Source organism: Dermatophagoides farinae, chromosome 8, assembly GCF_024713945.1.
Source record: "Dermatophagoides farinae isolate YC_2012a chromosome 8, ASM2471394v1, whole genome shotgun sequence".
Classification (NCBI taxonomy): Eukaryota; Metazoa; Arthropoda; class Arachnida; order Sarcoptiformes; family Pyroglyphidae; genus Dermatophagoides; species Dermatophagoides farinae.
Genome location: NC_134684.1, coordinates 432,584 through 458,538, shown reverse-complemented (window position 1 = coordinate 458,538; position 25,955 = coordinate 432,584). Strand labels below are relative to the sequence as shown.

The 25,955-nt window shown below is 31.7% G+C and overlaps 1 protein-coding gene across 3 annotated transcripts in view; it reads left to right on the top strand.

Annotated features, from left to right (window-relative positions):
• Positions 1-25,955, top strand: part of LOC124495776 (uncharacterized) — a 56,844-nt gene that overhangs the window by 4,669 nt on the left and 26,220 nt on the right. The window contains exons 1-2 of one of the 3 annotated variants that reach the window (XM_075733272.1): positions 14,896-15,072; positions 17,598-18,624. In XM_075733272.1, the coding sequence (XP_075589387.1) occupies positions 17,949-18,624 (676 nt within the window). In that variant the 5' untranslated portion in view covers positions 14,896-15,072; positions 17,598-17,948. Of the gene's footprint in view, positions 1-14,895; positions 15,073-17,370; positions 17,395-17,597; positions 18,625-25,955 lie in introns of those variants that run through there. The other 2 variants (XM_075733274.1, XM_075733273.1) reach the window with 2 other exon arrangements.

Genomic DNA, 25,955 nt, shown 5'->3' with positions numbered 1-25,955 from the left:
AAAGTCATTAATTTTTGTTGTTGTTGTTGTTGTTTATTACATTTCATTAGTTCATGTAATCTCTATTTTTTTTTTTTTGTTGCGATTTTATCTTTTACACATTGTTTTCAACTTTGAAATGTACAGAATGATCATGTTGAAATCTAATTCATTGGTTCATTTTTGTTTCCAGTGATCATATTTCATTAATCTCTTTGATTATATGAACATTTTTAGGATGATGAATAAGAAAGAAACATTTTCATTTTGTGTGTGGGCGTCATAAGGTGTGCAAACTCATCACACACACACACACGCCACGCACACATAAGGTTTGATCATATCAGATAAGATGAATAGGCTGGGTCGGTTTGTTTTTTTGTTGTCGGTTGTATGTGTGGCAGCACCCTAAAAGTTCATCATCTCATTTCATGTCATGGTATGACTTATTCATTTTCATTCTCATTCATATGATCTACATATCTCTAGATCTTGATGTAGGCAGTATGAATACATGGATATTTGTAATTTACCAATGTGAAGCTTAGGTGTTTTCATATATATGATATGATGATGATGATTAACCATTGTGTGTGTGTGTGTAATCAGCAATTTTTTTTCTTGACATATCTTTCATGTTTATTTTGAAAAAAATTCGTTTGTGTGTGTGTTTAATTAACGTTTAGTCAATTTTACAGATATATGCAATTTCACAGATTGACTAATGGTGAATTGTGTGTGTTTTTTTTTCGTGCGATTTGTGTGTGTCGATGTTGGTTAGTCTGTGGGTGCTTATTGTTGGCAGTATGGCTTCTGCTGCTGCTGCTGGTGGTGGTGGACATGATAAACAATAATTAACACCATATCAATCGTATAATGGTAATGAGATTTAGGTTATTTTTTTTAATGAAACAACGAATTTTTGTTTGTTTGTTTGATGTATCAAATATCTCTTGTTCGATCGAATTGACCATAGTAGAAAAGTCAAGTTGCAAAAAAAAAACAACCATCATGTGATGCATGTGACCCACTGATGGCTGTAGCTTTTCTTATAAATAAATGTCAAAACGATATGTCACACATTCACATCTACAAAAAAAAAAAATTTTTTTTTTTTTTGTCTTTAGGGGTTACAGTTTTTATCTTTATTTTCTCTTAATTCTACTTGTCATTTTTTTTTGTCGATATCAATGTTATGTATGTATATGGAAATTCTATATATTCCTACATATTCTATTATTAGGTCGACCATCATCACCAATTTGATTTGCTTCATTTTTCTGTTTTTTTTTCTAAATTGCATAACATGTTCAAAATATCTCTACCAACATACAGCTCATTTTTTTTCATTCGATATCTGACATTTCGATCTTTTTGTCGAAAAATTTTGGCTAAAAATAACCAATTCTTTGTTTTGGTTTGGGAAATTTTTTCAGAAAAACAAAAAAAAAAATTGAAATTATAAACTCGATACCCACGCACGCTCGTTCGGTTGCTCGCACACAAATACCAAATTCCAAATACATCCGTTTGATAATATCGGAAACGATGATGATTTTCAAGGATTCATTGGATTTTTTTTTCGGTCGTTGTCGTTGTTTAAGGTCTTGAATAATGTTTTTTTTTATTTTCTCAAAAAAGTGATTTAATCATTGTCATCGGAAATGCTAGGTTTAATCAAGACACCAGGCCATGTTGTACAATTTTTCATTTTCAGTGAAATCAAAAAAAAGAAAAAAAAAGTAAATGATGTTTTAGGCGAAATCAAAAGACAGAATCTAATCTAATTTAAGAACAACGACGAAACGACTACGACGACGACGACGACGAAAAACTCAAACTGATTTTTCTTTGGAAAATTAAACAACAAAAAAAACGAACGAACGACGATGCTGATGATGATGATTCGATGAACTGAAGATTTGATTTTTTTTTTACAAACAAAATCAAGTGAAGCGAATGAAAAGTAAATGAAAAAAAAAATCTTTAACCGAGAAGAAGAAAGAAAAAAATTATCGAATCTATCTAGTGTGTGTATGCATGCATATTTGTGTCGATTTTGCTTTATTTTTTTTTTTACCCACTGTTTAATTGATCTGATTGCTTTGATTTGTCAATTTGAAGTAACATAAAAAAAACTCAATTAATGAACACCCAGCCACCCACTCACACACACCAGTTTCTTGATAATCATTATTGTGTCAAGCCCAAAAAAAAGTGAAAAAAAGGCTTTGCCTTATCTTTTGACTGTTTTTTACATTTGGAATTGTTGAAATTATTTAATAATGTTTAATTAATTTAGCCGAAAAATAATAAATGTAAACATAAATGAAAAACAGATAGAGCACATAGAAAATGATATCTATAGAAAGAAGAACAAAACGAATGGTGATGTGTTGATGATGTGTGTGTTCGTGTTGAAGAAAACAATCAACTGACTACATGTATTAATGTGTCGTTTATATATGTGACAATGTGTATGTATGATGAATAAAGTTCAAATTGCTTTAACACTTCCCCAGATTCAGCAAACGTACCAAAGGAATAAATTTAGCCGGAGGGAGAGATTTAGTAAGTACGTCCGCAACCTGTTGATCGGTGGGAATCCATTTTACGATTAGATTGTTGTCCATTACATCGTTACGAATCGAATGAAATTTGATAGCAATATGACGAAGTTTTGGCGTAATAGATTGACCATAAATTTGATAGACAGTAGAACGATTATCACAATTTAAAATAGGAATGTCTGTTTCGATTCCAATTTCGACCAATTGATTTCGGATATATTTCATGTCCTTGGAACACAATGATGCAGATATATATTCGGCCTCGCAAGTATTATCAATAGTACATTTTTGTAAATGAGTCTTCCAAATGATTGGACCTCCAAAATAAACAATGTGTCCAGTGGTTGTTTTTCCACCAATTTTGTCACCAGCGAGATCAGCGTCTGCATATCCCACAATCGATTTTGGAACTTCACCGCCCAAGCAAATACCGACCGAACGTGTGCCATTAAGATATCGAAAAAGACGTTTTATTGACTTCACATGAATTTCATTTGGTGCGTTCGTAAACCTTGCTAATAATGATACGGTATATGCAATATCTGGACGTGTTTTACAGGACAAATATAGAAGAGCACCGACGGCCTGTCTATATGGATAATCTTCGTTGGTTGGAGATTCGGTGTCATATGGATTCGTACCGCAGGCAAACGGCGTATCAGAATGTCTCGATTCATTCATTTCAAAATTTTTCAACTTGTCCAATAAATATTGTTCTTGTTTTAAATATATAGTCCGATTTCGATAATTTCGTTCATATTCAATACCGAGGAAACGAGATGATTCAACTTTACGGATTTCAAATCTTTTAGACAATTTATCAAAAATTTCGAGCGGTTTCTTCTTGTTCGTTGATGCAATGATGCCATCGTCGACGTAAATGATCATTATTGTGAATTCGGCATTTTCTCGCATGAAATAAAAACAGGGATCGAGATTAGTAGAATTAAAGCCAAACTTACGTATGGTTTGATCAAATACGGAGTTCCAGCTCCTGGGACTTTCACGTAATCCGTATAAACCTCGAAATAATTTGCAGACACGGCCGGAATCATCATCGTAACCAGGTGGTTGTTTAATATATACGTCTCCGGTAATTTGACCATTCAGGAAGGCACAGGATACATCGAATTGAACCAATGACATGTGCATGGATGCAACCAGTGAGAAGAACAAGCGAACACTTTCCATGCAAACAACTGGAGCGTAACAATCATAAGATGATTTATCATCCTGTTCGAAACCTCTTGCTACCAGACGCGCACGATACCGACCGTCTTCTTTGATTGTAAACACCCATTTAACTGATATTACCCGTACATTAGACGGTGATTCAACCAGAGCCCACGTTTTGTTTTTAATTAATTGATTAAATTCATGTTGCATGGCCAGTTTCCACTTGTCGGAATCAATACTGCTTACAGCTTCATCAAATGTATTCGGTTCACTGCCAGCAATGGCCACAACAGCTTCACTTTCATTTGAACGTGGTCGCAAAGAATTTATTCGTTCCGGATTAATTTCATATCTACGATTTGATGATCCACGGGGACGTCCAATTGATCGTCGATTGGTTGTTACAACATTTTCGGAATCATTGTCATCAAGATCGGTATCGATAACATTTTCGTCACTTCCCCCAATCGGGTCGTTGATAGAATTGACGTCACTTCCCCCGTTAACGATAACGATGTTGGGGTTTGTAACAGTTTGATCATGATGATTCAAATCGGTTGATTCGTTTGATGAAAATGATAAATTTTGATCATCGTTATTAATTGAATTTAAATTTTTGTCAATATTTGAGCTGTTCGTCGATATATGGCATTTAGCCTGTTCATTAAATTTCACGTCACAAGCAAATTCGATACGTCGATTGGTTGGACAATAAACACGATAAGTGTTACTTGAATGATAACCAACCATAAAAACTTTCTTGGTCTTTGATGAATATTTATGTCGATCGTTTTTAATTAAGGCATAGCCTAATGAGCCGAAGATACGGAGATTTGAAAGATCAACACGACGACCAAAATATTTTTCAAATGGAATTTCATTTCTTGAATTTAACATACGATTTATGACGTAAACAGAACAATTTGTTGATTCATCCCAAAGGGATAATGGCAAATTTGATGACGATAACATGGAGATCGAATGATCAACAATGTTTCGTATGGCCCGCTCCACCCGCCCGTTCTGTTGTGGTGTTTTGACAGTGGCTAATTCATGAAGGATACCTCGACTATTGATGAACGACTTAAAGTCTTTGCTAAGAAATTCAGAGCCATGATCTGTACGAATGCTCAGGACATCATTACCAGTATCAAGCTTGATTTCATTAACTATTTTACGAAACTTTTCCAAGGTTTCTTGTCGATTTTTCATGAAAGCAATTTTGATGTAATTTGTAAATTCATCAACTGCAACTAGATAATACATATTTCCGTGAATGGATCTTGTTGTATATCCGCCAATATCAAGATGAAGCTTTAAGCCAGGTTTCAAATATTGATGATTGGAACTTTTAAGATGGGAGGTTCCCGTCATTTTACCCGATTTACAGGAGACGCAGAATGAGATATTGTTGCCAATATTACTCGGAACACCATCGACCAATTTGTTATTCATCATTTTTGAGATCGTCTTTGTTGAAAAATGAGCGCATCGCTCGTGCCAAAGTGCCATTGAATCGATAGATGAGGCTGCAGAAGCTATAACATTTTGTTTAACACGAATTTGTAGATCGAACAAATTTTCATAGTCTTTTGACCAGTTTGCCACGATTATTGGTTTGCCGAATCTACTAATGACCATGCCATCCTTGTTGGTGTTGATTTTCGCTCCTTTTCGACAAAGCTGACCCACCGAAATTAAATTGAATGGTTGATCAGGGACATACGCCACATCCGTTATTAATCCAGACGACCACATGGTTCCGTTGAAAAATTCACATTTTAGATCGCCAATCACGTTGATTTTCGTGCTATGCTTGAGGCCTCTGATCATGCGTTCGGCATGTCGATGATTCACCAATAAGCTTTTATCGTTGACAATGTGATAGCTAGCTCCAGTATCGGCCAAAAATTTTGGAGATTGACTGTTTGTAGCAACCAATGATGCAGCTAACACAAGGGTAGTGGCAACATCTAAATTGTTATCATCGTCATCGTTGTTTTTATCATGCTTTTTCTTCGCTTGCTGATTAGATTGTCGATAAAACGGTCGTTTTTGATTTTTAGATTTCGACGGATTTTTACGGTAACAATCTTTTTCAAGGTGATTATTCAGGCCACAAAAATTGCATTTCAAATTGGACTTCTTCCTGTTTTTGGCTGTTACCAAGGTGACACCAGTAGATTCGGATTCATTATCTTTAAGCTCACGTTCACGACGGAGGAGCATAGATTCAAAGACATCACTTGTAATGCTAGATTCATCTTTAATATTGAGCAATTCAACTTGATTGCATATGTCTTTGTATTCATTGGGCAGGACATCAATAATTTTTGCCACAATGCACGAATCTGGTAGTTTTAGGTTCTTTTCGGCTAATTGTAACGAATTTCTTTTCACCTCTGAGAATAATTTTGATATATCGCCTTCAAATTTGATCTTGTGGTTTTGTCTAAAGAGATCAAAAACGTTTCGCGTATGTGAGGATCGATATTTGTATTCCAATTTATTTATCATCTCTAATGGCGTTTCACAGTTGATGACTGTTTCGCGGTCCATAGAGTTCAGTGATGATTTGATTAAATTTTTGCTACTGTTTATACCAATCTTCTGCTCTTTGGTTAAGCCACTTTTCGGCTTATAGTCGAATTTGGGATCGATAAACTGGTCACATTCCATGGCAATGAGACATTCTTTTATTGACTCATACCAATGATGGTATGGTACTTTATCCAGATTCAAGAATTGAACATTCTTCGGGTTTAATTGCGTCATGATCGATTCTTGTTGAAAAAAATAACCATGGAAAGAAGAAACAGCACAAAATTAATTATCAACACAATTTTTAAAAGAACGATACGTAGCTTGGAAGGCAACTGAGGCCCATAACCTGTTGAAATTATTTAATAATGTTTAATTAATTTAGCCGAAAAATAATAAATGTAAACATAAATGAAAAACAGATAGAGCACATAGAAAATGATATCTATAGAAAGAAGAACAAAACGAATGGTGATGTGTTGATGATGTGTGTGTTCGTGTTGAAGAAAACAATCAACTGACTACATGTATTAATGTGTCGTTTATATATGTGACAATGTGTATGTATGATGAATAAAGTTCAAATTGCTTTAACAGGAATCGTTTTTTCTTCTTTTTGGGCGATATATCTCCAGCAGCAGCAGCAGCAGCAGCACTAGAATCAAATCAAAATGAACCAGAAAAAAAACGAAATAATGATGATGGTGATTGGAAAAAGTGAAAGATATCATATCATATCATGCCATGATTGTAACTGTGTTCCATTCATTTTTGTTACAATGTAAAAGAAAAAAGTAGAGAAAAAAAATTTTCTCGTTTCATTTTCGATTTGGTTTATTTCGAATTTTTTTTTTTTTTTTTGGTGATCACCATTATTTGGTTTGATTTGAATTTTTGGACACTTTTTTTCATTGTTGGACCGATTGATTGATTTTCGATACAAATTTCATCATCATTTGATTCTTAATTAGTTGTTGTATCCAAGCAAATTTTATTTTCCCATATAATTATTCATTGGCCGCCATTTTGTCATCATCGTCGTCGTCGTCGTCGTTATGATGCTTGTGTGTGACAGATGCTTGATATTTTCCTATTCATTCATTTCCCATTCCATTGTGCCAGTTTGATATTTTTCTCTCATGGATATGGATGCTTGTTGGTTGTTATTTCGACAGAAACAAACAACAACAACAACAACAAAATCCTTTGCTTTGAAATATTTTTGGTTGACATTTGTCATTTTTTGTTGTTGTTGTTGTTCCATTTTTATTATTGTCATCATCATCATCAGCATCACATCGCTACAATTTTCAAATACTGATGATGGTTAAATGGATGAAACTTGTAAAATTTTTTTTTCACATTGTAGACACTCCATGAGTGGCCATGTAGATGTGGTTTTCAATTGAAAAAAATGAATTCCACTGAATTGTTGTTGTTGTTGTTGTTATAATTAAAATTCTGGATTTATCAATTTTTTTTATTTCTGAAAAAAATGTATCAGGGTGACATTTAATAAAAAAAAAATTCAAAATTCCCAAATGTGCCTAGTCTCCTAAAGATGGTCATGATCTTTTTCTTCATTTTTTTGTGGTTTTTTTTTCTCCCCGATTCATATCGTTTTTGGCCATTTGATTCTTTCGTTTTCGTTTTCAAGAATTTTTTTTTTATTTTTGCAATAAATTTTCGATTCCATTCTCCTGCCCTTTACTGCCATTCACGACTTTACATCCACACAATGATTCTTCCCATGGGTGAAATGTTTTTTTTTTTTGCTTTCTTTTGCTTCAAATTCTCATTCTCATTCGAATCTGGAATACGATTCACTAACAAATAAAAAGATGAAGATGAAGAAACGCTTGAATTTTTTTTTCTTATTTTTCATCCAACAAACTTACTGTTGTCGAAAATGGTCGAAATCATTCCGGAATTGTGCAATTGAATTGAGCCTGCTCTCTCTCTCTCTCTCTCTCTCTCTCTCTTCTCTTTTGCTCGTTTATTTATTCCAAGATTTTCATTGACATTGTCGATACTGTATAGTGGAAAATTCTTCTTCCTCACAAATGATTCACTGATCCACTGACTGTAAGTCAAGTTGGTTGATCGAACCAAAAAAAAAAAAACACAAAAAATCAAAAAACCAAATCAAGTGGAAATCTTTGTCATTTCCTTTGCTAGTCAGTCCATTCCAGTTTCTTTTTCTGTGTGGCCATTTCATTTTTTTTCGGCCTGTCCATGTAGTTAGAATTCTTGGAACTATTCGAGTCTTTATTTTTTATTTTTTTTTGTTTTTGATTCTGATGGTTCTTATCTCTTTTCTTATTTGTTGTTTTGCTGGACAGTTTAGAAGCAAAGAACAAAAATCATCATCATTTCATTAAGTTCATTTTAGAATCGTAATTTTTTTCCATTTTGTTGAATTGTAATTTGATTTCTGCTTGTTTTTCATTTCATTTTTTTTTTTTTTTTTGATTCTTGTTTTTTTGTTTCGGTTCAATTCGTTTCATTTATTTACAATTTTGCATATGTAATAGTTTTATTTGTTTGGTTTTTATTTTTTTTATTTTTTTGAGGCGTCATGATTTTTGTCGATAAACATTCTATCAGAGAAAATAAAGGCGTCATGATTAATTGGGTTCATTTGATTTTTGCCATGTGTGTGTTGTGAGTGTGTTGTCCATGTTTGAATTCAACCAGAGTTGAAAAGTTTCCATCCAAATGTTTGTGTATGTAAGAAGATAATGCTAAACATTCTTGTTTTGCTGTTGGAGCGAAAGAGAAAAAAATTTTTTTTTTGTTGGATTATTTTTTTTGTTCACCGACAAGAATGTGAAAAAAAACGATTATTCTTGTCTTGTTTGTCTTGTTTTTCTTTTCGTTCGTTTGATTTGTCTCTATCTACAATCGCCCAGTTTTTATATTCATTCACAATCAATCGTCGACATTTTGATTCAATAGAAATGAACGTGTAAATATGGCTTCCAAGCAATGAGACATATCAAATGGATCAAAAGAGAGAATCGATGGAAAAATGGAGCCACAGAATTTTTTTTTTTGTATCCACAAAAATGAATTATATAAATCAATGTAAATGTCTGGGTAAAATTAAGAATCCTGACGTTTTAAGCCTTTTATTATTTTCTTTCTCCATTACTATATCATTTCATTTCGACTTTTTTTCCATCTACAGACTGAATGTTATAGAAGAACCAAAAGAAAAAAAAACTTGAATTCAAAATCCATGGATATCGAATTCAATACATATACATACACAACAAGCCCAATCTTAAATCCCTTGTCTTTTTTTTGTTTCGAGAATTCGAGAAAATAATATTTTTTTTGGGCGAAATATCTATTATATTGGATGAATTGATGCAACTTTCTTTCTTTGTCATAAAATTCGTATCCTGGAATCATTTTCATTGTTTTTCATGTATATATATGAAAAACCCAAGACGACGGTAAATCTCTTTTTCTTTCTAGTCGTTCATGCACCAAGAAAAAAAAACTTTTCTTTCTTTGCAGCCTTTTTTTTGTCAAGATTTTTTACTCATGTGAATATTTGGCAATTTGATCAATGCATGTCTCTTTCTATGCATATGCATTTTGCTTTTTCTCTTCATCCAATCAAATGGGATGAAGAGAAAAGTTTTTTTTTCTGTATTATTTGATTCAATTTTCCATTTTTTTTTCGTTCAATGAATCGATTTATCGACAAATCGAACAGGTGAAAATTGGAAATTTCATTTATCCATCACATCTATGGAAATGAAAGTTTTCTCTAACGCAATTTCATTCAAAAAAAAAAAAAAAAATGTATCACACACACACACGATGGCAAAAGTGTTTCTTTGTTATTATTATTATTATTGTGCAAAGAATATCGTTGGTGAAACAAAACTGTAATGTTTAATTGTCCATTTCAAATCAATTGGTCGTATCGCCTGTGTGTTTGTGTGTGCAATTTGCCATTACAGCGTTTTTTTTGTTTTTGTTTTTTTTTCTTTTGGTCCGGTTATTGATGATGATGATGATGATAACCCGACCAAAAATTTAACCACAGAATTTTTTTTTTATTCTGTACAGAGTGATCACGATTATGATGATGATGATGATGATGATGGCCATCATGGTGAAAAGAACAACAACAACAAAAAAAACTCCCGAGGGTAGTTCATCATCAAACTTTATGATGACTTTGACGATGATGATGTTGATGATGAACTTTTTTTCAATTTTTTTTGTTTAGTTGTTGCTTGACGTTTTCTAGTTGGTTGTTTTTAGTCTATCAATATCAATGGGTGGGTAGATGTTGGTTGTCCTTGTTGTTGTTAATTTTCATGTCACGTTTTCAATATATTTTTTTTCTGCTGAAGTCACTTGGTTTTAGGTTTTTTTTTCATGGCACCAACAGTTTTTTTTTGTTTTGTTTTTTTTCTGTTTGGTTTCCATCATCATCATCTAATGAAAAACCCTGAAACAGTTAAAGTTTCACTTTTTTTCTTGTTCCATTTGTCGAGCCACGATACGCACACGACCAGAAATATGACAAAATTGAGATTATCCAACAGCACCAGTTGTGTCACAATTGAGAGAATTTTGTCTTTTGCTTTGTGTTTTCAGATTTTTTCCCTTCCTTTTTGGATCATTTTTGATGATGAAGATCATCAAAGAATCATTCATTTTTTTTTTTTTGTTTCGCTGTTGATTCTGGTTATTATTTGCTGATGTTTTCGATTTTTTATTTTTTTCCTTTTTTTTGTTATGCTTGAAAACAACAACGAACAAGTCATGTTATTTTCATCACGATCATTGTTGTTGCGATTATCATCTGCTCTCGTTTTATTTCGCGTGATGATGATGATGGTGTCAATTGCTTGATCCATCGGTTCGTTGGTCTCGTGTCATCCATAATAATGATGATGATGATGACCAACAGCAGCAGCATCAGCAACAGCAACAACAACAATAAAACACTTAACAGCTTGCCGGTTGGTTGGTTGATTGCTGGCTTGGATACAAACAACAACACAACAGCAATTTCCTTGTCAGAATCTGCAGAAAAAAAACAACTAGGAATTAATGAACTGACTACTGGCTGAACTGAACTGAACATTCATTGGTTCAACCATTTTCGTTGTGTAGCTCATTGAGTTGGGGATGATCTTTTTATTTTTTGATTTTTAAAAAAAAATACAAACCTCCAGTTTCCAATTCAGAAAAAAAATTCATTCAAATGAAACAAAAAAAATCGTGATGAATATTCGTTTGTGTAAATAATTTTTTTCGGTGCCGTAATAATAAAACATCACGTATCGAATATTCTGGTATATCGTTGGTGTACACTTGATGGTTGTGAATTTGTTTCACTGTTAACCATTTGTTTGTTTGATGAAGATGAAAATTTTTTTTTTCGTTTCAAAATCATTTTTTTTTTGGCAACTTCTTCGTGAGTCCATTTGGAATATTATTTTTGCCCAAATTTTTTTTTTTGAATTTGATCGAGCAATATCAATATAACGATGGCGATTGATATTTGGTTAGTTTTGTTGGTGAAATGAAACAAAAACCAAGTCAACCATAACTACTAAAGTTCAATGTTTTTTTTCCATCTCTCTCTCTCTTTTTTTCAGATATTGGTCAATTGGAATTCGATCCAAAAGAGAAAAAAAATACAAAAATAAACGAAGCGAATGAATGAAAAAAAACGGACTATAGAATTTCAAGAATAAGTGTGTGTGTGTGTAGATTATTATTATTATTATTATTGCGATATTTGGAACACGTTAGTTTTTTTTTGATCTTCTTCTTGGAATTCCAATATATATTGGATCACGTTCATCATTGAATGGGAAAAATGAAAGAGAAAAGAAAAGAATATTCTTATTGAGATCACATTCATTCATTCGTTTCTAATTTTCTTTTTTTTTCTTTCTTTATTCTTTGATCTTTTTGTTTGTTTGTTTTTGTTTTTTTCTCTTGATAATGATGAGAATCAAAGATTATCATCATCATCATCATCATCATATTATTATATTCTGGATTCTTTTATTTTTTTAGTCGTCATTGTTTGTTTTAATTTCAGCATTAATGGTGTGTGGTATCATCAACTTTTTTTTATCTTTTACCTTTCTATATAATAAGAATCTCACTCTCTCTCTTTTTTTGTTTGCGTGATATTTCGATGATGATGATGAATAATCATTGACATATATATATAGCCACCATTTGTGTAATGTTTAATGTGAATGTGATGGATCAGAATTTCTCTTTTTTTTCATTCATCACAATATAAGATGATTATAATGTTTGGACTATATTTGTGATGTGAAATTTTTTGTTTTTTTCTTCTCGTTTCCATTGTTGTTGTTGTTGTTGTTATTTATTTGCTGTGCTGTGCTGTGTTTATACATTCACTGTGGTACCGATGGTATCAATCTCACGGTTTAAAACCTATCATTTTGTCGGTTATTCAAATTTCAATTTTTTTTTCTCTCGTTGCCAAGATCTAAACTTTCTATGCGCTACGTTTTGTTGTTGTTGTTGTTGTTGTTTATTGTAAGTGGACATTGTCGGATAGAATTTTCACAATAACAAAAAAAAATATCCATAACGTGAATTACTTTTTTTTTTCTTTTCAAAAAGTTTTCATTTTCAATTTCCAATTATCGTCAATGATGGATTTTTTTTTACATGGATCGATAGTATCGATAGTATCGAACAATTTTGTCCAAAGAAATATATTTCTTATTCATTCATTCGAATCGATCCATGTGTCAAGTCACACACACACACACACACATCAATTGAAGTGATCCAGGAAAACTTTATTTGGGAGATGCAAAGAAGATATATGCTTTGGTTTGCGTTTTGTTTTGTTCAGCATCCATTGCTGTCGTCGATTTTTTATTTTTGATGAATATTTTAAAATTTATGAATTTTTTCTTCTCTTTAGATTCTTTTGCCTTTTTGTTGTTGTCACACCATCATCACTACCAACAACATGTCATAAGCATAATTCAGCAACTTTTTTTTTATTCTTCCCATGCTTTTTCACTTTTTCTGTGAATGTGTTTGTGTGAATGTCAACATTATCGAAAAAAAAACAGCAGCAGCAGCCAGTTTCAGTTGTCACATTTTGCCCTGGCCATAAAAAACAAGATGAAAAGAAAGGAATGTTTTGCATGCATATTGATTAGGTCGCAAAATTTCTTTTTTACTTTTCTTTCCTTTTAGAATTGCCCATTTTCTTATGATTTACAAGTTTGGCTTGCTGTTTATTGAATTCATTTTTATTTTTGTCAAATTTGCAATTCACTTTTTTTTGTTTCGTTTTGTTTGTTTACCAAATAATACTTTGACAAAAAATCACTGCAAAAATCAATAATTGACACAAACAGCAAGTTGATGACATTGTATTCGTTCATTTGATCAATCAATCAATTGAAATTATCATAATTTTAACAAACAAAATCTGTGACCAAATAAAAATGTCTCAAGACAAGATTAATAGCTAGATTAGAGAATCCATTCGGCTCAATGATATTCTTGGGTTAGTCTTTTTTTCAAATGTCCTTTCTCTTGTCATCTATTATGATTCCAAGGACGTAAACCAAAAAAAAAGAATAGCGCCAATGACATTACATGACATTTATTTATATTTACGCCGAATCAGGTCCGATTTTTTTTTAATTTATAGGATCCGGCAGCAATGATGATGGCGATTGTGATTTTTTTTCTTTGGTTGTGCACACACACACACACACACACACACACACCCATTCATTCATTGGATTGTCCACTGATGAATGATGATGAATTTCCGAATTTCTCCTTTTTTTTGTTTCATTTTAGCATTCTAAATCGCTAAATGAAACAAAAACAAAATCACATCACAGGGCTATTAATCAATTTTGATGGATTTCATTTCATTTTTTTTTCAGCAATTCATAATTGGGTCGTTTTTATTCAAAGACGAAAAACCAATTATCAGAAACTCAAGTGTTGTTTGTTTGTTTGTTGAAAAATAATTGGAAATATCGATGATGAATGATTGTGAAAAACGAAAAATAAGTTACTCATCCAATCCAATTTAGTTGAATAAAAAAAAATAATAATTGATCAATTGCATTTATTTGTTATTCTGTCCATTTACCTGTTTTTATTTCTGAATTTTTTTTCGGCCAATAAATTTCCAGCGACGATTCTTGCCACTAGCTGGCGTTGTACAGAAATGATGGATAACCGTTTATGGTAGTAGCATTATTATTTGAGAAAAAAAAATTGATTGTTTTGTCTATTTAACTGAAAGATACAAAGTATTTGATTAAAATTGATTCTTTTCCATCACAATGGTAGTAAAAGTTTCCAATTTACTACTATAGTAGTAGTAGTTTATGATGGAATAAATTCAGAATATTCTATCCATAACTAGCTAGTAGCATAATTGAAAACTATGAAAAAAAAGATCCATTTATATATGATGTGGTAGTGGCATCCAATATCACATCAACGACGCTCAAGCTTGATCTAATTTCGCGCCTTTTATATATGTGTGTGTACAATGTGTAAGTGCTCTTTATTCATCATTTGCCATTTGACGCTTGATCAGTAATGATGGTGATGACGATGACGATGACGATGGTGATGAAAATAGATTTTCTATAGATTCTTACAATTTTTTTCTTTTTCTCTGTGTGTTTGTTTCAATCTAGTATATTTGTCAAAATTGAATTCATATCGATATTCCTGTGTGTGTGTGTGTATTTGAAATCAATATTACCATTCAATTCAGTCTTCATAAAGGGTAAGTTTTCGTCGTTTTCATGGTCGTTGTTTTTTTCATTCTTTATAAATTCCATTGATTCTATTAACACACACACAATAAAATCAGTGATTTAGATAGAAATTGCATGTACTTGCCATGGCTATCCATAACACAATAATAATAATAACCGTGTAATAATGATAATTATTACTGACTATTAGGGCTATTACAAACAACAACGAATTCATTCAATCTCAATGAACTTTTTCCATATTTCTAATTTGGAAAAAAAATGAAAATTTTCATTCGTTTTTTTTATAGCTTTTACGTGAATATTGAGCTATTTGTTTGTGAACAGATATAGAATGGAATATATGAATTTCGCAATCGAGACCGGTAGAAGATTCTGTTTTTTGATTTTTTTTCTCTGTATATTCATTGTGATGAGATAATTTTTTTTGTGTGTGTGTGGTCATCTATATCATCGCAAATCATATTAACACCACCAACAACAACAATTTTTGTTTTGGGCGATCACAAATCACAAATAATTCACGTACAATGAGTTTTTCACTGCTCATTTTTTTTTTTTTTTTTGGTTTGAATCTATGGGTGTTCTCTTCATGATGATTACCATTAGCCATTATTATTGTTTCACCAATGATAACTGATGATGATGATGATCTTTATTGGGAAATCTGTTTCTCTATTCTTGGATTCTTTAATAGAGTCATTTTGATTTTTATGATTTCTTCTTGATGTTGATAACTGTGTGTGTGTGTGTGTGTGATTTTTGGATTTTTTTCCCTGTTGGTAGTGGTAGTGGACGTTTTTGGTTCCAGCAGATAATATAATAGTCGATTCAATTCAAGTTCCATAATTGTCTCATCATCATCATCATCATCATTAAATGAATGTAAATTCTTTCCGAATGTAATTCATATCATCGAGGTCAATTGAGAGCGAGAAAAAAAAGGTCAAAGATCGATCCATTTGTTTTTGACAATTTTTTTCTATTCGATTTTTTACACATATATCAATAGTTAATAACATTGATTTTTTTTTTCATTTTCCAATGTTGTTCATGGCAGAAAACATTTTCAATTTAAAGGACACACAAACATTGTGAATGCTGAAACTTTTCAAATGTTGTTTTTGTTGTTGTTGTTGTTGTCGAAACAATGTTTTTTTGCAACAAAAATTCAGCTATAATGACAAAAAATGACATTATTGCCGTTATAGTGTGTGTGTGATGTATACAATGTTGCCCAGATGTATGAATGAAAAGAAAATACGATGTTTAGAGGCCTATTCTTGCGATGATGATGATGATGATGATTATTGGGCGCCAGAATATAATCCCAATAATGACATGAACATTAAAAGTGTTGGCGATACATAACACACACATACACACACACCGAATGCACATTATATTTTTCCTTTTCTTTGTTTCATATCCAAGGATCAATCGACAATTCAAGTTTCGTTTTTTTTTTCTTGTTCTTTCTTTTTCCACCAAGTTCGTGATTGCTTTCTCTTTTCACACTCGTTAACCAGATTCTGTGTGTCTTGTTTCGGTCCAAAAGAATTTTCTTTTTTCTTTTTTATTCCATTTTTTTGTTTTGTTTTGTTTTACCTAGTATTCTAGTCTCTCCTTGTTTTATTATTATTAATAATAATGTACTGATAATATTTGTGTTGTTTCGTTTGGATTCTTTTTGGTTCATTGCTGTGTTATTATTATTTTTATTTTTATTGTTGCTAATTCGGTTGTTTATATTTTGCATGTGTGTGCATGTGTATGCCAGCGGTTATTTTCCTGTTGTAATTTTATTCAATTTTTTTGTGCCCTGTGTCTTGTAGAGGGTTCTATTTTTTTTTTTTAAATACTATGAATTGATTGGCAAACCTTATGAAACGTGAATGTTTTTAATGAATTCATGTGTGTATGTATGTATAATAGACCCTTTGATTGTATATGACATAAAAAAAACGACAACATATTGTATCGCGTGTCAGCACCACCACCAGCACCAGTAAAAATTCTATGACGCCATTCGAAATCGAGTATGTACCAAAAAAAATAAAAATGAAAACAGAATATCAGCTTGTATTGTAATACAGTGACAGATAGTTGAAGATAGATTGAATTGGATAAACATAGCCCAACGATAGTGACTAGATAGGATCCTGAAAAAAAACAACAACAGAAAAAAGATATCTCGGGCAAACTCTTTTTTTTTCTTGGTGCTTGAATCTCCCTCTACACTTTATGCAACTCACACACACACACACACAAAGATCATTATTATTTGAATATAGAAGAAAAAACAACGACAATTTACAATGATAAACACGGTATAACTGGTTATTATTTTAATTAAAAATATATAAAAATGATACTTAATATGGGGATCATCGCCAAAAAACAAAACAAAAAAAAGATTTATCAAAGTCCAATTTTGTGTTTGTTTGTCTGAACCGAATCAATAATGTATTGCATTAAGAATTTTTGACCTTTTTCTCATTCTTTTTTTGTTTTATTGTTCATCAACATACAGAATATTCTTCTGATTCAACATTTATAAAAGTTCATCATCATCACCAAATGTGTCATTGCTGACTATTTAATTTTTTTTTCTTTTGTGCCGATGCTGACAATTTTTTTTCTGCCCTTTTTCTCATAAGTTAATTGTCCATTTGGGTACAATTTTTCCCGAAAACCAACAAAAAAAAAATTAAAGAACTTTGTTTTCGTTTTTTTTTTCCGGTGTTCATGTCTTGTGAATGTGAATGAATGAATGAACATTTTGGAAAATGGCCTGAACACTGTGAATTATTCACATTTGGATGTGTTGTTATTGTGTGTAATGATGATGAAATGAAATGAATTACCATCATCATCGGAAATCATGTCGATAAGCAACGATACCCGTTTGTTTCAACGGCGACGATTGGTCATTGAATCATCAGGCCATGGTCCACCACCACCATTACCACCACCAATTGATTCTCATCATAGACAAATTCATGGCGATGAAAATTTTTATCAAAAGAAAAAACATCACTCATCATTGATTCATAATTCTGTGCTAGTTTTCCAAGTTTGTTCATTATTTTTATTCATGATGACAAATTGTCTAAATATTTTCCATCAACAAAAACTAAAACAGCAGCAGCCACAACTGCTAATGAAATCATCATCATCATCATCATCGAATTTCATCATCGACATCATGTCATCATCAACAATAATGTTATTTTTACTACTAAATCTTACAATCATCATCATCATCATCATTTTCAATTTCTGTGGTCGTTTTGTTAGTGTTAATATTCGTCGTCGTTATTGTGGTTTTTGTTTTTGTAAATTTTTTGTAAAATCAAATCCAATTCATTCATCACCATTAACATCATCATCATCATCGACATTATTAATAGCATCATCAATAATTACAGCCATTATTATGGTAACATCAGCCACAGCAGCAGCAGCAGCAGCAACAATGACGGCTTCATCTTCATCAGGATCATCATCATCATCGATGATGTTGTTGATGAGCAAATCTTCATCATCTGCCAAATTTGGTATGTTTGTTTTTCTCATTTCATCGATTGTTTAGTATATATGATGGTGTATATAAATCTGTTGTTGTTGTTGTTTTGTTTAAATCGGAAAGCCAGATGCAGATTGCTAAAGATGATGATGATGATGGAAATTGATTCTTGTTCATAGAGAGAGAGAGAGAGAGAGAGAGAGAGAGAGAGAGAGAGAGAGAGAGAGAGAGAGAGAGAGAGAGAGAGAGAGAGAGAGAGAGAGAGAGAGAGAGAGAGAGAGAGAGAGAGAGAGAGAGAGAGAGAGAGAGAGAGAGAGAGAGAGAGAGAGAGAGAGAGAGAGAGAGAGAGAGAGAGAGAGAATGGATTTTCAATAATTTTTTTTTTATTTGTGAATAAAAAAAAATTCTAATGGATCAAAAAATGGTTTCGTTGTCTGAAACTTGATGATCATCAAGCTGCTGCTGCGTTTCTATTATTAGTGTAAAAGTTTTTCACTTTTTCTTTTATATACTCATCATGAATCTTATGTAAAGTTTTTTTTTCCATTTTTATTTTTGTCACACAGATATTTTTTTCAGTGTTTGTTCTGAAAAAAAATGGTGACACACACACAAACACGGGTAAATTTCCGAGAAAAAAAGATGCTATAGTTTTTCATTTATTGTTTTACAAAAACTTTTTTTTTCAAAAACGAGAAAAAAACAAAACATTTGCCTTTTTCATTCATTTCCTATTTCTTTTCTTTTTTTTTCTCTCTCTGGAAGAAAGTTTTTCATTTTCAAGTTTTTTTTCAAAATTCTGGTCATATAACAAAAAAAAATGAAAAATGACTAAAGAGTGTACACGTTTTGAAACACGGCAAATTTCCAAAACCAAAACCAAAAAAAAAACTGTAACAATCCAATTTGTCATTTGAATTGTATGGGTTGTTATTTCGAATTGTAGGAGATATGAGAAAAAAAAAGTTTCGGTGTTTTTGTTTTTGTTGTTGTTGTTCGAATCTTGCTTTGATTTTTTTTTTTTTTTGTATGCGGAAAATCAAGCCGCTACTTTTTTTTCCAAAGAATTTCCAACTCTTTGAAATTGGAAATTTTGCCTAATAAAGAAAAAAAAACTTTTTCCTCCCGCCACCATTCTTTTATTGATCATTGAAAACCAAGAATCTTTGAGAATGGCTCCCGGAAAAAAAGTTTTTCATATTTTTTTCTGCTCATTTATTCATTCAATGTTTTTTTTATGTTCGGAAATATATTCCCTTGTTTGATGACATTTTTTTTTTCGTCGTCATCCGTTCGGAAATTCCATCAAAAAGTATGTCGAATTGAAAGTTTGAACTTCAATTTCATTTCCAGTTTTTGTCGTTGTTGTTGTTGTTGTTGTTGACCTAAATTATCATCATTATTATTAATGTTTGAATCAAATTCTTTGGTCCATCAGGAAATACACATACACTGTCCACTGCATTAATAAATAAATCTGATTTGAAATTATTATTGTCATTATTATTATTGGTCATTCTTAATGTGTGTGTGTATGTGTATGTGTTCACATCAATGAAAAAAAAACATCACATCTCTTGAGCCTGGAAGGCAAAACTAATATTTGCTGCTTTTTTACAGTTCATGATTCTTGATTAGAAATGGAAAGAAAAAGAGAAAAAGTTTTTTTTTCTTCACCAGATATTTTGTTTGTTGGTCCATTTCCTTTTTTTTTGTTGCACATCCGGCTCACCACTTTTACTATTTCATCATATTCTTTTTTTTTCTCTTTCGGCTCATGTTTAACGATGCATTTGATTATTAATATCATTCTGATTCAGATGATGATGATTATTTTATTTCATTTTTTTTTTTGTTTTGATGAAATTACAATTTATCATCATCATCATCATTGAATTTATTATTTATTGGCTACATCCACATCGGTGATTGGCACATTCATTCAAAATAGCGCTGACAATGACGATAATGTGAAATTTCATGTTTTTTTTTATTTTATAATCGTAAATGGTGTAGATATTTATTATTATTCATTTTGTACGCCGGTTTTTTTTTCATTCGATAAATTTTCTCTTCTTTTTTTTGTATTTTACTTTTTCTTTCGGTTGTCGAAAAACATTTTGCAAACATATGATGTGATGGTGGCGGTGGTGGTGGTGAAAAACCCTTTTTTTTCTCTTGGTTCCACAACGTTGTCAATATTGTTTCGTAATGTTTTTGTTCATTTCATTTTAAATGAAATGAAAAAATTTTATTGCCTGGAAAATGGCATTACTTTCTGTGAATCCAATTCATACATACATTTCCTGATGGTTTGTGTGTGTTGAAAAAAAAATTTTTTTTTTCGCCCTCAAAATAAACACAAGGCAAAGTGGTGGTGGTGCACATTTTTATTTTATTTCTGGAAATATTTTTCCCATTTCCATTTTTTTTTTTTTTTTTTTGGATCAAGGTTTTTTTCCTGAACACGCTACTCAGAATCAAATATTTGAAAGACTTGGCTTGGTTGTTGCTGTTGTTGAATGATTTCGGTTATTACATCGATGGAAAAAAATGTAAATATACCCCCTTATAAAATGAATCTGAATACTGAAAAAAAATTTGAAAAAAATTGAAAAATCATTTCCTCATTAATTTTATTAGCCGTTTTTTTTTCACGGGCTAATCTCTGTGCTTTATTCCCAATTTGACAATGAAGTTTTCCATCATTATCCAGAATTTATTTTCATTTCTGTCGTTCATTTTTTTTTCTTGTCTATGGCTTTCTATTATCACTTTATTTTGCTATCAGAAAAATGGCTATGGCGATGGTGATTCTAATTTTAGATTTGTGTGTGTGTGTGTTTCAGATTCAGATACTTGTATGTATTTGGCACAACAAATTTTTTTTTTTTTACAAAAAAAAATCTGGTTAACTGGCGGTTTTTTTTCCATTTTACTTATTATTGACTATATGCACACAAACACACACACACACACACACACACATCCATCAATCAAGTTATGGTTATGGAGAGAGAGAGAGAGAGAGAAAGAAAGAAAAATAAGAAATCGTTAAATGTACGAAAACCAGCCATAACAAATCAAAAACCCACACACATATAATAAATAGAATGCCGAAAAAAAAATTCGAATCCAAAAACACATGAATCTCGTTCGCTTTCGTTTATTTCAAGTGAAGCTAATTAGCCTCAAATCCTTCTCAAAACAAATTGGTTGATGGTGAATTTGTATTTTCATCGTCTGTATAGTCTCTTGATTCTTAGTTTGAATTTGAGTTTTTTTCCGCATACACCCCTTTATAGTTTGAGTTTGTTTTTGTGGATCAATGTCCTTTTTATCGTGATATTGCTCGAAAGACAAGAACCAGATTCACCGTACTTATTTATTCTGGATTGAAGCGTTTTTTTCTATGTTAATTAATTAATTAATGAAATCAGAAAAGTAACCAAATTCTACTGCCGAATGAATTTCTGAAATTTAGCTAAAAATTAAAAGAATCGTTTGAATAATTAGAACAAAAAAGAAAAATTGAATTCTGCAAATTAAATCTTGATCCATGATATGGCTGTATAGTTGGTGGCAACGTGGCCCAAGAATTTAAGAAATATTTAGGCCAGCTTTTCATTCTCATCATCATGAGTGTCAAAGAATCAAACATCGTCATCATCATCATCATCGTCGTTTTTATTTTATTCTGGCAAGAAGCAGCACCACTGTGTGTGTATGTTTTCATGGTGGTGGATTTTTAATTGGATTAAACATTTAATGTGAAAAAAGGGAGATAGAGATACAGCCATTGAGATAGTTTTCTGTTGGGTTTCTGTTTTTGCTGTTGTTGTTGTTGTTATTCCTTATTTTCATTATATATCTCTCTGTTTCACTGTGAGTTTCAATTCTGGCTATATGACGACGATGATGACGATGAGTCCACAAGAATTGGAGTTGAACCAGTAGCAAAAAAAAATAAGAATTTCATTTCGTTTCGTTTCGTTTTTTTTTGGATCGTGTTTAAGTACCAGAAAAACGTCTTCTTATTCTTGTTTCTTATTCCGGAACCAAATAGAATAGTGTTTGTTTGTGTGGGTCTCATTTTCAATTTTCTTTGATATTTTTTCCATTGTGTTTTGTTCATTTCTTTTTTTTTTTTTTAAATTCATTTTTGTTTTTCATCCATTTTTCTTGAACATCTGGCTTTTTTTACCAAGAAAAAATTTTTTTTTTTTTTGTAAAATTTCCGGATGCAGTAATCTTATTTTTATCATCAAAAAACAATCGACATCATCCTCATGGCCACATAGGTCAAAAGTCATCTAATTTTAATTCCCAATGTTGCAGTTATAAATATTTGATAATGAATGTTGGAAAATTGAATATTGGAATTTGTTACTTAAATGCAAAATAACGGGCAAATGAATGTTTTCGTTAGTTTCCTGAAGAAAAGAGAACACTAAACGTTTTCCTTTTTTCTCTGTTTTCATTGCACCGATTGATTAATTGTCCATGGATAAAACACACACACACACGCAAGACACTCACTAGAATAAAATTGATGTGTTTTTTTTTTGTTCGTTCGTTTGTTTGTTTGTTTGTTTAATGGTGACATTTTGCCATATTTTATTCTTCGTTTTCAATTGTTATATCTATATATGATATTACCAAAAGTTTCTTGAAGTTTTTCTTGTGAATTCTGATGCCGTGATGGTAGTACTGTGAATGTTTCATTGCCGAATTCAGTGCACACACACACACACAAATGAAGAAAACGAAAATCGAATCGAATCAGATTTAGTGATTCTTTGTTTTTGTTTTTTCATTCTATAGACCGAAAATACGCTTAAGGTATTTGATTCGTTTTTTTTACTTTTTTTCTGTTTTCATACGAACGAAACGGCAACGTTGGTCCGTGAATATGCCAAATGCTCCCAACTATTTTTTTTATGCTATCCAACACACGCACTGTTTGGAGTTTGAAATTTTTTTGGGCCGATTGTGTTGAAAAACCTATTATTCTTAATTTTATTATTATTTCCACTGAATGTGTGTGTGTTTGGGGTATATCAGTCTTTGTCGCGTTCATACTTGCTGCTTCTGCTGCTGTTGTTTGTATTGTTTTTTTTTCTTTTTCACACCATTGGCATCTTTTTTTTATATTTCGTTTGTTTTTGATTCTTTCGTTCTCGATCGTTCATCTTTCGTGATCGACCATTCTTGTTGTCATTCTTCAGTGTTTCTGATTCCCGGCATTATTCTGTCTGTTTGTGAAATGGTTCGATCCAATTCATTCATTCATTCATTCATTCTTTCATTCATTTCAGTCCATCAGTCATTGCCAATGATGCTGATTCGTTTTTTTTCTCGCCATTGTTTCGCGTATTCTTGACTGGATTCCTTTTTTTTTCTTTGCTCCGAAAACGGTTTATTATTATCAATTCGACATCGGGAAAAGAATAACGAGAATTACACTACGATCCGATCATGGTTCGTGTGTGTGTATGTTTGTGTGTTTGTATTCTACAATCCGAAAAAGAAATAAGAAACGAAAAAAAAATCCAACATCTAAACACAAACACACACAAAAGAGAGATTGACCGTTGACTTTTTTTTTGTTTTGTTTTTGCTATTATGTTTGGCTAGGGGAAGGTAAAGTTTTCAGTGTTGTTGGTATCAATATGGTGTGGCAGTTTCGAGATATGATCTTTGATTCATTCGTATTTTTCTTGCTAACAGCCGTTGTGACTTGCAGCGAAAAAAAAACTTTTAAGCTTTTTTTCATCATCTCACATATGTTTGTATGTGTGTGTTGATTGGTAACAATGTCTCTCTCTCTCACTCATTCTTATTGCACTTTAAATCGGATTCGTTTGTTGTTTTTGAACATTAATACTGGAACGATGCAGAACATCATCATTGGAAAAATGATGAATGAACGACAGAATGAATAATAGTGATGATTTGGCGCCCAATATCATTGTTATAGGGCTCTGTTCATTTTTGTTTGTTTTGATTCTTGCAAACGACGACTATGACGACGACAACGATTCTTTGCTTCTTATTCACAGTTTATTTATGTTTGATATTTGAAAAAAAAGTTTTTAATTCCATTTCGTTCCATGATATCTCAGCGATTCTGTGTTTATCATCATGATCATCATCATTATGAAGATGATGATGATCATGATTATGATGGTGGATACATCCTGTTGTGTTGGAATCGTACAAGATTCGCAAGAGAGAGAGAAAAAAATGCAAATTCAGATAATATTAATGATATTTGTAAGCTACGATTCTTTATTCTATAGCACCGTTAAATGTGCCAATGAAGAACCAATGAACCATAATGTTTGTTTGTTTGTTATATAACAATAGCTTTGGCTCCATTTGGGTTCACATTTTCTAATTCACAAAATCAAATTCTTGTTGTTTTTTTCTTTGGATTCTTTCTTTGATTCGATGTTCATTTTTTTTTTGCTAGACATTCTTGTTTCGGAATACATTTGTGTTTGTTGTCTATTCGTATATTACGTGGTTAATGAATAGTCAGCAGAATTTTTTTTCCTTCTTTCAAAACTACAATTTTGTTGATGTTCAGAATCGAATCAAGTTAATCATCAACACTGTTATATAACTATCATCGTACACACACACACTCTCTCTCTCTCTTTCTTTGTGACATGTATCAGAACCATGATGGTGCTGGTGGTGGTGGTGGTGGTGGTGGTGGTGGCCAAGCAATAATTTCATTTTTCCTCTCTCTTTCGATCATTCAATCATTTATTCGATGGATCAATGTATTGAACCACAATAACAGCAAGTAGTAGGAACAGAAAACAAAACAAAACGAAAAAAAAATACTGGTCCTAATAATTATAAGTCTGCCACAGTTTTTTCCTAGTTACAATCACACACACACACACGGTCATTAGATGAAACAAGATTTACTTTCCCATATATTCATCTCAAATAATTGTATTTTTTCTCGTTTGAATTTACCATTTCATTGTGTATGTGTGATTCTGGAAGCCAGAATCATTACAAGATAATGATGATGACCGAAAGAAAGAAAGAATCTTATTCAATAGTCAAGTATTTCTAGTGACAAAAACGGATTTTTTTTCCTATTATTTTCTATCACATACATACACACACAATCAGAATCAAAACCAAAAAAAAAGAAAAAAAAACCTACACTATTATTATCCTAGAGTAAACGAATTCATTTGATTCTAAATGCACAATAGAATTCTTTCGGTTTTTCTTTTTCTTCATTTCATTTCCAACTGTTTTTTTTTTGCTGAATATTTAATTTTCTTTGTTTTGACACATGTTCACAGAGACACACACACACACACATAGAGCCAG